General features: G+C 34.1%; 1 protein-coding gene across 1 annotated transcript in view; it reads right to left on the bottom strand.

Moving 5' to 3' along the window:
• Positions 1–763: 763 nt before the first annotated feature.
• LOC119066697 overlaps positions 764–14,989 on the bottom strand; it is a 49,166-nt gene continuing 34,940 nt past the window's right edge. The window contains exon 3 of the mRNA XM_037169295.1: positions 764–6,004. Within this exon, the coding sequence (XP_037025190.1) occupies positions 4,766–6,004 (1,239 nt within the window). The 3' untranslated portion in view covers positions 764–4,765. The remainder of the gene's footprint in view (positions 6,005–14,989) is intronic.

Raw genomic sequence — 14,989 nt, 5'->3', positions numbered from 1 at the left:
AGCTGCCGCCCTCGGATACTTTTTCTCATCTGGATACGAGATATCACTTTACTTCCCTTGCATAGTAATGTACTATTGCGTCAAAAACTAGGCTGTAATAAGTAGAGTGTAATTTGAACCATTGAAGTAACAGATTCGATCATTATATATGGCAATACGTTCGTCGTTTGTAAAAAGCTTAATTGATCTTTTTTTTCTTTGTAAACCATGTTTTCTAAACAGACTTCTTTATTACCATGTTGAATTACCATGCTATTTTATGTTGTTTTTTTAACGATCAGGAAATTATTGTCACTGAACTATTAATGAGAAATGTACTAAACCCTCAAAAAATACATTGAACGAACACCGAATTTTCAACATCCTCTACTACAAAGTGCTTTAAAAAAAAACTAACAAATTTGTTTTAGTTCCAAACTTTTATGTGTTTTACAACGAAACACAACAACGATTATAATTTGTGATGATGATATGAATTTCCCGAATAAAACGAATAAAAGGACATTGAATTTGAGTGTGGTTTTTCCTATTTCTTTTCTGTTGCACTGGTTGAACTGTTTGAATTTGAATTAGATTTTGTTATTGATGATTTTCCTCTCTATTTTTTTAATTATATTTTCCCATTAACTCACTGCAACGAAACGTTTATTTTATTTGCTGTCTTATAACAAATTGCGATTGTAAAATTATTTTTTAAAAAAAGGAAGCTTAAAAATCCTATGCAGTTAAAACTAAAAAACATTTTATTTTGCGTTTCGTTTAAAAAATGAATCAAATAAATCTTGCAAAGTGCTCTCTAAAAACTAAACGCCAGGTTCTTTCTTTTCTCCGTTTCTTTATAATTAAATATTATTTTGACGATCATATATTACAATTACATTTCACTTTTAAAGGAACAAAAATTATTGGGACTGTTTTATATCATTTTGTTTTCAATTTTTTTTTGCTTTTTTTATTTTTTCACTTAAATCTATTTTTCTCTTTATGGATGTTTCATTTCTCGTTTTTTATTTTGCATAGAAGGTGGCTATATTATTTATATATTGTTGTAGGTGGTGTTTGTTTTCTGTATTTTTTTACTTTTATTAATGTGACCTCAGCTAAATCTTCTGTTTTCTTTTTATTAAAATCTTTTTTATTTCTTGATTATTTTCTTCGGATTTATTTATTTATTTAAAAAAAATCTGTAAAAACGAAAAAAAAACTTACATTTTAATACCGGGGGAAGGCTACCATAATTACCAGTATTACATTTCGCGCCGTTTTACATTATTACGCCAAAATAAATCCGACTAGGTCTGGATACATTTTATATACAATGGCCGACACAAAAACACAAAAAAATGTTTCAATTGTACGGATTCATCAGAAAATAAATAGAAAAAATTTAGGAAATTTAGAAAATAATTTTTAAAACTAGGACTCCGTTGAAGTGATCGTATTAGATTCAATAGTAGGAGGTGACCATTGGTCATTCCTTCTATTGAATCTATTAGGATCGAAAAGTTCAACGTTAATAAATTTGCTTAAAGATTGTAATCTAGCGAAACTATCGGAGACAAACGGATATTGAACTGGTAAAGTGGTCTCAACAACAAGTTAACATTAAATGCAGATCTCAACCATATAATGATTTTATCGGGCATCCATTCATCTGGCACTTTCCGTGATTATTTCAGAATTCAGCGACATTGGTTGAAACTCCTAGCCACTTTTTGAAATTGATCTGAGAAGGTTTTGTAATGTACGTACGTACTAAACTAGTCAGTTTGTTCAAATCATTTTTCAAGATTCGAAATGGTTTGTTAACCAATTGATTCCCTTTTTCTGATTGATTTGATGGAAGTTTGATATCAATGTAAATCTCCCATTCAACAAAGAAAGTAGCCTCACTATGGATGTAATCGCCGAAATCATTTTGTTTTCGATTCAAATCGCCTGGTGAAGTAGGGCATCTACGACCAATGACATAATATGTCATTGTCTACGACTAGCAGTATGAATTTGACTAAGTGTGTATGAAGATGCTCGAAAGCTCAAAATATCCGTCGCTCGTGAAATCAGTTCGCCATTCTGATCAACTCAAGGGAAGTAAGCGAATTTTGTATAGATGTTTGTACAACTGAATCAATGCGCGGTTTTGCTGTTTCGGAACGTAATGTCTAAGTAAAATAATTTTCTGTTGTTTTTAATTGTAACAAAGTTTTGAAATAAATTTGTTTTAATGTAAAATATAGAAACAAATTTCATAGAAATTAATTTGATGGGGAAGTGTGTACGTGTGTGTGGGGGGGATAATTCAATTTCATTTCGGTCAACGTTTTCATTTTACAAACGAAATTTCATTCTTTCTTTGCGCCTTAGCTTGAGAGTCCTATTTTCAGTTCGTTAAGAGACGGCTCTCTCGAATTAAATTTTACGTCAGCAAGTCTAGTACTTCAAATCGTTAAACTAATGCATATTGACGTGATGAACGTCTACGACATCGGACAATCTGAGTCAATTCTTAGCCTTTGTTACGACTGCCGTTGAATCGATCTAGTTTGTAAAATGAAAGCAGGAATTAGGAAAAAAATAAGTTTTGGTGTGGAGAGGGGAAATGGAATAGATTTCCACTGTCCTACAAAAATTGAACATTTTCAAAGAAAAAGAAAAATTATGAAGAAATGATGCGATGGTTTGGAGTTTCTCTCTATCTCTCTCTGGAAATTAAGCAAATACAAATATTGTTCATCGTTCTCTCTCTCTCTCTCTTTCAGTTTCTTCCACTGACATTCGCTTTCTCTTACTTTCATCTCTCTTATAACTTCATTTATCTTAATTATTACTAAAGTTTTCTGTTCATTTTCTTCGTCTAATCTTGTTCATTATCCACTAAGTTAAATGTAATGTTCTCGTTCTTGTAATTCCACTAACAAGCTGAGAAGAAAATGCTTTCTTTTTCCTCTCTTCGATTTATATGTATTTTTAACTCGCAAATAAGTACGAACATTTTTGTAGTACAATTAGCTTTTCCATTTCATTTATTTTGTTGATTTTAAAAAATATTTGAGTTTAATCAGCATTTTTGTTTTGTTTTATATTTTATACAAGACAACGGAAAAGGAATATTGTGTCGATCGAAACCATTATTTTTGTCGGTTATTTTCTTTTAATGTTAATATTGATTATAAATTTACATTTTTTTCATTAAATTTCATTTTTGTATTAAAAATCTTTTTTTTTCTTTTTTTTTTGTTTAAATAGAAATTGTTCTAATTTGTGTGTGTAATCGCCGGTCGAATACAAAAACCGAAAGAATTTTTGGTTTTTCATTGTTTCCATTTTCCATTTTCAAAATGTTGGTTAAGTCTAAAGCGGAAAAAAAAGAAGAAGAAGAAGAAAAAATACCTCAAGTGGAATGTTGTCTTTTTCTTGTTTTACTAAAACCCATCAGTAAATTTCGAAAGAGAAAAGAAAAACAATGAAATTGATAAGCCGGCATTTTCAGACCGAGAACCTGTGTCATGTCAGTTCCAGTTCATGTAACGTTTTCAAATCTATATACCACCGAAGTCATTACACTACCGAAGATGAAAATTCGTTGTTGTGGCACTATTTGTTAGAGTCAGACGTTGTACAGAAATCTGATTGGTGTCAGAGATGAAATTAAAAATCCCCGACCCGAATCTAACCCGAAATTAAATTTTTGAAACTTGATGCTCGGTAAAATTAAATCGGATTGGGTTCGGGTTGGGTCGTTTTTTTTACAAAATTTGGGTCATCTCTAATTGGTGTCAAAAGAAAGGTATTAGCGTGTCATGACGTGAAATTTGAAATAGAAAATTTTTGTTGACACATCGTGCCTGACAAGTTAAAAGTTTCTTGCTTTCAACTGACAAGGCACTTCCTTCAATAAAAATTTTCTTTTATAAATCTCATATTTCAATACCTTCATTTTGACACCAATCTGGTAGTTCTCTACTACGAAGTAAATTGACTGAAATATCGACTAGGCCATTGACAACGGGTGCTTCTGGCGCTCAATAACAAAAGTGCTAGAACCAACATTTTTTGTGGTAATGATATTGCATTAGCTTCAAACCGGTGTGTCTGATGTAAGAGCAGGCTCACGGTCTTTTGTTTTGTCAAATATATTTTTAGAAGTAAATTTTGCCTAAATTTTTGTTTTATATTTTAATGCGTTCTCACGCCATAATATCGGTTCAAGATTCCTGCGAACGAACAAACAATTTGCTCGAAAATTGGAATCCATTTCTAAGGGAAATTTTCCTGATTTTTTTTTTCTCTTATTCGTTAATTTGTCCTAGAAGAACGTTGGGTAAAAAAAATAATTTTCCTAAATCGGCGATTACGAAATATCGTCAACTGATTTTCAATTTTCTTATTTTACTTACTTCATCTGTCCAAATTTCTTCGCTTTCTTATTTAGTGTGTATATATTCAGCGTGTGTAGGTGTAGGATTCATATTATATTCTGTTCTGTCTCCTTGTAATGCGAATCGCTTAAACTGTTGAACATTGTACAGTTCCGACTGGGTATATTTATCAATTACGAAGAATATTTCTAATTTTATAAATTTTCCTTACAAAATTAATGATTTTTATTCACTAAATTGAGATAAATTAAAAGAAAATTAATTTTGTTGAACTTAACAATCGAAACAAAGCCCCTCGCGCAATGTCCACACACAAAGCGGCGTTTTGCGTTATCCATTTCTCATTTATACCACAAACTTAGAATTTAACGGTTCCGTGATGCCAATCAGGAACTTTGTTTTACCACAATGACACCCGGTCGAGATTGTTGCTGCTGCTGTAAATGGGACACCGTTGCCGATGTGATTGACTTAGCATTGTTTGATGTGACCACTGTGGTCAGTGTGGGCGTCACCGTTGACACATTTTGCTGGGATGCCGATCGAAATTGTAGGAATGGATTCATTTCAATTTGTAGCTGTCGCTGGGGCTTATTGGTTAGGGCTAATGGCGCTTCTTGGGGTTGCTGTTCGACCATGTCGGTGACAAATTGATCGCCCTCCAGATGGCGGATAGCTTCGACAATCGTTTCCAGATTCTGTCGCGATGTGTTATGCGTGATGAACATGCGTGATCGGGCTGGTTTCACTTTGTTTGTTGTGGTTGTTGATGTTGTTGTGTTGATCGTCTTTTGTTGCGTTGCGTTGCCCTTGATGTCATCGTTGACAATAATTAAACCGGCTGACGTTGGTGCATTTATTCGTTCGACTTCGACTTTAGGTTCAGCCTTGATAGCAGCTTCGAGTATCGGTTGCACTCGCTTGTTATGTGCATGTTCGATGGGCGTATTAGGTCGACTGGGTATGGTTATTTCTTGCTTAATCTGAATTAAATTGTCTTCAATTTCAATGTCGCAGGGCGATGCGGTTCGAGAATCTTCATCGACCAGATCATCGTCACCATGTGAACACACAACCACTTGTGTTTGTCCAACTGTGGGTAGTGAATCCATTGACACAACACTTATCGATTCCATTTCTCGAATTTTCAATGGATCCTGAATGATTGATACAGTCACGTCTTCTTCGCGCACATTGTCGGTGTGTTCGATGACCTCTTGATGCTGGTATGTCACAGCAACGTCACGGCTTCGGTCGGGAAAGATTTGCAATTCAATTTGTCGTAGTCGTTCTTCCAGTGCATTCTTTTGTCGACGTTCGGCTTCGAGCAGATTTTTCAGTTCAACAATTTCTTTTGGAGTCGCTGTCAGTGTTGTCGTTTTACCGTTGGCGGTAGTCAGTAATGTAATCGGTTCGGGTGACATTGAACCGAGCCCTTCGTCTGATGAATCGGATATGGTTTGTATCGTAAAGACCGGATCCAGTTTGCGCTTTTTGAGAACGTGAACCTCGCTGGTTTCCTGCTGATCGACCAATCGTTTGAGCTGACAGTTTTGTGATAGAAGTAGGGTCTTTTCACGCTCCAATTCGATTATGTATTGGGCTGTTTGTTGGAGTATGGCAGCCTAAAACAGAGGAAAAACGGAAAATTGATTAAAAATGGCTAGTTATGGACTGGACAGTTAACGAAAAATTTCTAATTAAAGAACAAAGAGCAAACAAAATCGGATAACTCTAACCATTAATTATGTCACCTTGCGTGCAGTGAGACAGATTCAGACAGAGATCAGTCATTCATTTGTGACAAACAAACGGAACAGCAAAGTCAAAAATAGACTTCTGCATTATGTCTATCTAACAAAAATGACGGAATATAAAAGATGAAGAATGAGGAACTAAAAATAGTTTCGCGTCTGACATGTCTGAACAAATGTAGTTGGTAATTTTGAAAGTATCTTGTCATTTTCGCTGAATAGAAATGTGGTATATTTCTGTTGCTATCTAACATTGCCACGGTAAGACCTTCCTATTAATTGAAGGATTAAAAAAAATTGAGCTGCAGCTCTAGTAGTTAAAAAAAAATCATTCGAAATCTGGTGCAGTAACTGGTTCTGTAGCAGAATTTGTTTTTATTTTAAATTTTTCTACCGACCGTCCACTGAGCTGTCCATCAAGTAAGAAAACAAATAAAATTAATCTCCTCGACAACAGACAAAGGTGTTCTATGGCCTACACAAAAACAAGTTAATTTTACGGTACATTTCCGCATCGTGTGCTGATTATACACACACTTATGTACCGTACAGAATTTTCCATTTTTATTCCATTTCCCCACATATACGGTAATGGTAAAACACACATCGGCCATCAGGGATTCGAGGATTATGCAACTCAACGTAATAATTGTTTTCTCGGTTCACTTTCAATTGAAAATTCATATTTTTGTGCCGAGACATCGTCACATTATAAATCCATAAGTTGAAAAAGAAAGAAAAACACAAAAATAAACTTTGCCATTGAAGGTTACGAGCCATAATTTCATTTAGAGTTATAATCAGACTCTCCCTTTGTGGCCCGTAGAGAATTTAAATCTTTTTGCCAGACAATTTAATGTAGGTAAAAACTCGTCAGACATAATTACATGTCGTCTGAAGGTATACGAAACGGAAAAGAAACAATAAATAAATGTAGCTAGGCAGTCTCGTGACCGCATATTGTGTGCTAGTAGAACACCTTGCTAAAAATCTCTTAATCTGATTGGCAAACTTTTTTTTTCTTCGTTGAACTGTGGAAAAATCTGAGAATGTTTTGCTGTTCGGCAGGATAATGTGTGTTGTATTGCGTATGTTCGGCTGGTACACGTTTTGTGTATACATACACAACATTAACTCGTTCCATGATAGACAAATGTCTGAGCCGATCTCTTTTCTTATTCAATATAAGAAATCACCCGACACACACAAGCAATAACCATACAAAAACGTCTTCTTATTTTCGGTATAGAATGGGGTAGAATGAGGGTTGGCGAAAAAAGAAACAGACCAACCATCTTTTTCGTGTGTGTGTTTCATAAAAACATGTTGCGACAAGAACCATTCCGATATTTCGATCATACGTTTGGTTATTAAGAACTAAGGGAAATGGTTCACAATATATGCATGGCTATTGTTATATTCCAACGATGGCATCTGCAGAGTCAAGAGGTCGGTAAGACAATTTTTCGCAGAAGTACAGCGGTTGTTGTGTCGGTTTTTTCGATACTCAATGGGAAAGTGAAGAGAAAAAAATGATTTTCGTTGAATTATGTAACAAAGACCCACAATTTGAAAGAGTAACAGCATGAATAGTAAAAGGAATTTGACTGAGATGACCGGTTGACCACATTTGTTAACATGAAGACATGAACACCGAAGAGTGCTAGAGAAAGTCGTACTAATAAAACATAAATTTTGCGCAAAGTCAACTCTGCTATCCCGTGCAACGATTTAAAACAATCTTCCCCAAATGCACCGAGAGAAAAATATCTATTTTACTGCGGAGCGGAAATTATCTCTATAAGAAAAATCATAACAGAACTCCATAAAAGCTAATTTACTACATTCATCTGAGCGGGATAAAAACGCAATTTTCTCTAATCTGATCTTATCGTAAACATTTTACCATCTTCATACATATTAGCGTTATCCTTGCCCTATTCGTACCATTCTTGGTAAAGAAAACCGAACAATACAGAAACATGTGGCTGCAATAGCATTCCGAAGAAAAACGAACAACAAAACATTGTTGTAGTGAACTGTACTAATCTGCAACCATTGCAATTGCACCGAAAACTTTCATGAAAGTGTATGCACTTTTTTCAGAATACGAAAAAAAAAATTGTTGGGCGTTGCCTTTTTCATACAAGAAGCGGAGTTGCTTTCCTCGAAAATCTATCACCAGCACAGCCATAAAATTATAAAATGGATTTACGATTCTCTTTAATAGTTTGATATACATGCATAAGCGTATTGTTCAGTGCCTCGCCTTTTGCCTGGCTTTCGCCACTATCATATCCCAGATGTACGAATATATATTCGTAACAAACTCTCTATCTAAAAAAAAACACATAACCGGCAAAGCAAAACCAGCTGTTTCAATACGTTTTACAAACGATGTGACACAAATATATATACGAAACATTTCAATGTGTACCCCATACGATACATAGTGACTGTATGTTGCATGCTATTTAGTCGTATCTCTCTTAATAATAGGTAAATTTGGCCGGCAAAATTTTCTTTCGGGAGTGTTGTGTAGTAACGAGATATTTACGAACTAACATACACCGCATGCAACCATATATCATATGGATAAGCATTCAGCGTGTATGTATGCAACACCAAACACCTGACGTCATGTCATATTCAGCGAACGAAAAATGGTTTCGGACACCAGCAATAGATGACACTGGCTGTGCTTTTTTCAACGTTTTCCGTTTATACATATTTTTCATAGCGTGCGTTTCTGAATGCAGAGAGAGAAAGAGAGGCTTGATTATAGAGATGACGTCTGCATCCGGAAACTAAAATGTTAAAATATTCTAGACGATAAATGTGAAGTAGACGCCCGTCTTATGATTACAATGATGTGGATTATGGATTGTATTTCGTAGACCAATTCTGTTTTTTTCTTTGATTACTCAATAATTGACATAACCGATTAAATTGTGTGTACACACTACTTGAATGCCTACAAAAATATAAATGTCCCATTACCTATTATATTGAAGAGCAGAGAAGAATAAAAACAACAACAATGCACGACGTCCATATCGATACACATCTGTTCCGACTATCAATACCATTAAATTTTCATAATCATTTTCAATCCAATATGATCCAATATGAATATCTTGTTAGGCAAAAGAAGTACAAAAAAATTAACCATAGAAATATCAAATGAACATAAATAGTAGATATGCTTTCGAGTACATACAGGTTACACATGTCTATATATATATATATATCTGTATGTATATACAGAGTGGTTGTATAATATTACGGGAGGGGATCAATATTTTCATATTGAGATGACGTCATTCCATCCCTGAATTTTCTCGTTTCATAGCGAAACATTTTCTCGTTTTCCACACACAAAAAAAAAACATTATTTCGGTGAAATGTGAGTCGTTGTGCTACATTGTGTATACGATTTTGGAATATGTGTACACAAAAAGCCGTGTCTGCATAGTATGCGAAAATTCATTGCCGTATATATATGGTGTGCTCTATAGCTGGAAAATCAGCACAAACACGACATTCGTCTATATTGAAGACGAAAAAAAATATAACGCCACTCGTTTATACACATTATATACTATAATGGAACACTATTCAAATATCTCCAAGTCTCGACCGGCCGGGTAATTCATTGCAAAATATATACGTAAAAAATGGCTTATGTTATGCGCATAGTTGGTTATGAGAATTGCATATTACGTGTGTACTCCTGGATTATACAAACATTTAACTATATATCGGTGCAGTATTTGTTTTATGGGAGGGTTTTTCTATCCCAGGTGAAAGAGAACTGAGGAATTTTCAAGTTTTTACGACTTTTTTTTTAAATTTTGCCTGTCGATTCGGACAGTTAATAACCACTGCACCACTGACAATAACATCAACAATAACAAATCGGAAAAAAATGCAGAGAAAATAATAATAAAAAAAAAATTATTTTTGTTACTCAATGTTTACGTCAGTTTCACGAGATCATCACACATGGTGGCATAAATCTATATGGATGGAATGAGAATGCGTATCCACAATTTTTACTGCAATAGAATTCTTTTCTTCATTTTTTTTTCGTTTTAAACTTTTTTTATTTGTATTAGGTTCTGTGAGCCTGTCGCGCTGTAAAAACCTATAATATTCCCGCGTTTCACTATATATATTCAATAAAATTCTTATGCTCGCTCGTTTGCTCAGTAGTGTAATAAAATGAAGCAGCGCACAGGTGAAAGAACTCCGTGTCCTTCATATTAAAAAAACTGAGTATATAAAATGATAATGATGAATTATATGACGGTTGCTGTTTGGTATTTACTATTATTACGTGTGTGTAACTCATGTAAAAAAGAGGAATGCATACACGATGTGTAGAGAGTATTATATGTATATTGTAGATAGAGACGAAAACAAAAATAGTGGATAAACATAAAATGCGTTTTTATTGGTTATGCAATGAAAACGTTTTACGTTTTTGAATATGAATATCCATCCATGGTATGATATTCGAAGACATAAACATATAGTTTTTAATATGCCCAGTGCAGTTTTGTAAAGGCAATATAAATGTTAATATTAATCGTAGAATCTCCAGCACACAATACACTCTCACACACCGAACAATGTTTCGGAATGAGCATGGAAAATATTTTTTATTATTTTCAAAATAAAACGATCCGATCGTTACTGGATATTTGCGGTCTGATGATGCTATTACGTATGAGAGCAGGGATGTGGTGAAAACAACATCTTGGAAATGATAACGATAAAAGTTTTGATGTTCGGGGTATGGTGTTTATGAAAAACGGTATGCCGATGATTGATATATAGTTCACCAAATCGTTCAGCCTTTTCGTTATGACCTTTTGCTACGAATGACGTTAGTTGATAAGTGTAGACTTGTGTGAAGGAACCTTTGGGGCGTCACTCGCCGATTTTGATGTTTAACAACATAACAGATTAATTAATTAAATTCAAAAGAAAACCAACAGAAATCATCAGGTGGACCGAATACGAAATTCTTGGTATAATGTTTGCCAAAAAAATTCACATCTAAAAATTCCACCTGGACGTCTCTTTCGTGTAACTACGCTGCATGTTTGACTTTGCTAATCTATTAACCATCATTTTTTTCTGGTCCATCACATGTTTTTTTGTTTGGTATAATCCATCTGTTATACAGCGGAAAACAGCTTTAACAATGAATTGATTTGTTTACTTGCACTCTCATATCGCAGGTGGTTGTTATGGCGTTCTAATAAAACGACGAAGATGAAAAACAGGAATTTCATGGACAAAAAATTGCATCATCAGAGTGTGTTGATACATCGAAAAAGGACAGGGATCCCACGATGAGGTGGAAGGAAAATGTTGATAAAATTCGTTGGCAATGCTCAATCATTTTGACCTACAAGCTACCTGTTTCTGTAAATGCGAAATCGAACTTCAATTTGTTCATAGAAATGTTTCACCTTCAAAAAATCATACCGAGCCTGACGATGAGTGGGACCACTGTGTTTTAAAATTTTATCGTCAACAGACAAAAAAAATATTTAAAGGTAAAACTTGTTCCCTCAACAGTTGGATCGAATTTCGAACAGTCATAAAACCAACACATGGGCAGAATTTTTAAAAGAAACAAAGACTGGCGAATTAAGTGTTATGATGGTCAATTTAAACCGATTAACAGTTGTTCTCAAACGATTTGATAATCTTCACAATTTAATGAAAATGCATCATTTTTCGGGTTGAAGTTAAGTAATCAGAGTGTGGAAGAGGTACACAGATGTCGAATGGGTTCTGTTCTATGGGGATACACATTCAAAACCACACAATGAAACTTTTGTTGAGTTAAAAAATTGGAGGTTTGATTGACTTGTGGTCATTCAATTTTCTTTTTAGTATTCTACACTAATCATCAACTCTAATGACATGTACTAGGTAACGTGTTAGGGCAAACAATTTCCCATATTTTACCGATTTTTCTTAAATTTTCCTGCTTTTCCTTGAAAATTTGCACTATTTTCCCAAAAAAAGTTTTTGGAAAAAAATTGGGAAAATTTTGGGAAAAAATTGAGAAAAAGTTTTCCTAAAACTAATGTCTGACATATACTGATGACATGAAGTACTATCCCAGAGAGACGTCAATTGACGGACTAAATTGATTGGCGGTTTTAAGTGAATTGAAATATTTGCTTATTTTTTCAATAAAGTTGCATGTGCAACGCGTGGCTTCATTTTTTATGTTCTTTTGTGCTGTTGTTTAGTTTACTTTTTTAAAAAAAGAGCCAACCATTACAGCAATAAAAAACTGCAAAACCGATAAAATTAAAACATTTGCCAATTGAAAAACCTTATCATAAACAACCGACGTATGTGAAATTGTAAATTATTAAATCCACTATAGAACGTTGTACTGTACAGCGCGTTGTTGTTTTTTTCCTCTCTCGTGTCGTAAACATACAACATTATACACACAGGAATGTCGGACAAGACAAGACCAACTTTCTGGTATGGAATTGTATGCTATTGCATGAATACAATAATATCTACCATGCTCTAGGTACAAAAAAAAGCACACAAGAGTCATAATATACAATATGTATACACATAGATAACAACAAAACCATAGAAATTCCGATGCTAATTTTTGCTGTTGTGTTTTTTTTTTCTTCTTCTTTGCACAACTATTCGCTGTGTGGTATGCCATTAGATCGTGTCTGCGACTTTAAATAATATACAGAGAGAGAGAGAGAGAGAGAAAAAACTACTTTTAGTTTATAAATAGAATAATTTTTGCGGCGGTTAGGTAGATTCAGTAATTAAATATTAAGACGCATTTGCATTTTCAACAGAACAAGAAAATAATCGCAAGACTAATTCTCACACCGCATCGGTTCAACGAAAAAAAAAGAGTTCAATCTCATCGTGTGCGAATAATTACATATCCTTCAAAAATAACAATTTTATGTTATTGTTAGGCGATTAACATTTTCGTCGACGTTGCCGCCAGTTTATCCAAAGTTCCTTGCCCTTGCCCATCAATTAACCCATGCAATGATTTTTCGTTTTTGAATTTTTATATTTATTTTTTTGCATTGAATGTTACACACCAAGGTTTTTTGAATAAATAATGTAATAAGGTAACGAGTATAATCATTTGGATGGAGTCATGGAGTTGAATTCAGTGAGAGTCTTTTTTTTTGTGTGTGCTGTTGCTGCTGCTGTTTCGTTTCGCATTATACATAAATTTCGGTGTAAACATCACAACAATTCGCATATGTTTAACCTTGATTTGTAATGTATACATTGTATGTCTTGCGGCAATGCGAATCTGAGTCTTTTTTTGTTCTTTGCTGTTCTGTTCTCAGATAAATTTGCGAATACATTTTTTGAGGAGAGGGGAAGTGGTGAGGTTACAACACTGGAAACGAGTATAAGAATAAGATAAATATGCGGTGAAGAGATGGAAGTAATGCGAAATATTCTTTAACAATTCATTGGAATTTTCTATGCGATTAAGTACAGCTGTACTCAGAAGAATGATTTTAATTTCGCTGTGTTTGGGAAATAACACTTGCTGAATCAGCAATGCTGATTGAATCCGATAGCTTTTGTAAACGGCTAATCATTTGTTGTCGACAACGGTGACAACAAGAAGCGTTGAATTCTGTTAAAGTTCTGTTTTATATCAAAATGAATGTCGAAACAAAGGAAGTAAAAGATGTCGTATCAAACACTAGCTGATACTTTAAACTAAAGAAGTAATAGATTTAACGATTGATAGTGATGTGAAAGGTTATCTGACCTTATTGGCAATGAACACATGATGTTACTTTGCTCATCAAAGTCTTTGTTGAGTTTCAAAATTCCACCTTTATAGGTATTTTCACGTACTCATGCCTCTACAACGTAACCAAAAATCTGACTTCAATATGAAACGAGATTGCTGTAAATGATAGACTACAGGTACACCAAAATAGTGATTTATCTCGAAGAAATTATCGGATATTGACATCGGGTATTGCAGAAAGACCGTCAATAAACTATCATTACATGAGAGCTAAAAATAGCAAATCAAACAACCAACAAAAAAATGGTAATCCAAAACAGATCTGAGTTTTTTCTATCCGCTTTTTTTTTGTCGGCACGTTTTTAGATTCGCATACACCTCCATTCAAACATTAAAAGTGGAATATATTGACCTTATTTTAAATAAAAACACGCAGAGAGCATCATACACATTGCCAAAAAAAAACCATCAGAAAGTCTGAATGTGTGGGTATATAAATGTAAGCAAAATTAAAAAAATGAATTGAACGAAAAAAAACTGCAAAAGAACCTTCAATTTTTGCACAAAGAGGAAAGGTAACCTTACGTATTTTAGCGAATTGGATATCTGCCGATTCATCATTACAATGACTTGATGAAAAAAAAGCCAAACAAATTATTTATTTTTAACGAAATGTTTGGACCGAACATCACATTCATTTGACGATGAACTTCGAGGCTCAAGTGATGACTCTGCAAGCTGCTAGTCATCTGTTACTAACAAGGATGACCAACATATATCCAAATCTACGTTAAAACTGATGAAGTAAAAGATTTTGTATCGAATTCCATATATTAGATGTAAAATATGTTGAACAATGAAGTAATAGATTCAAACAACATATCGTGACTCAACTAGACTCAAAGATTTCAGCGTCATAATGGATACATAAAGGATGTCTCAATGATTTTCAGGATTCTTTCCCACTCTCCCCGTCCACATTTTGTCAACAGCTCAATAAGTCGGCCATACCGCTATCCCATCGTATATTGATGTCATTTAAACCTCTAACG

This window comes from Bradysia coprophila, chromosome IV (assembly GCF_014529535.1).
Source record: "Bradysia coprophila strain Holo2 chromosome IV, BU_Bcop_v1, whole genome shotgun sequence".
NCBI lineage: Eukaryota > Metazoa > Arthropoda > Insecta > Diptera > Sciaridae > Bradysia > Bradysia coprophila.
The sequence above is the reverse complement of the archived record's forward strand: the minus strand, read 5'-3'. Positions and strand labels throughout refer to the sequence as shown.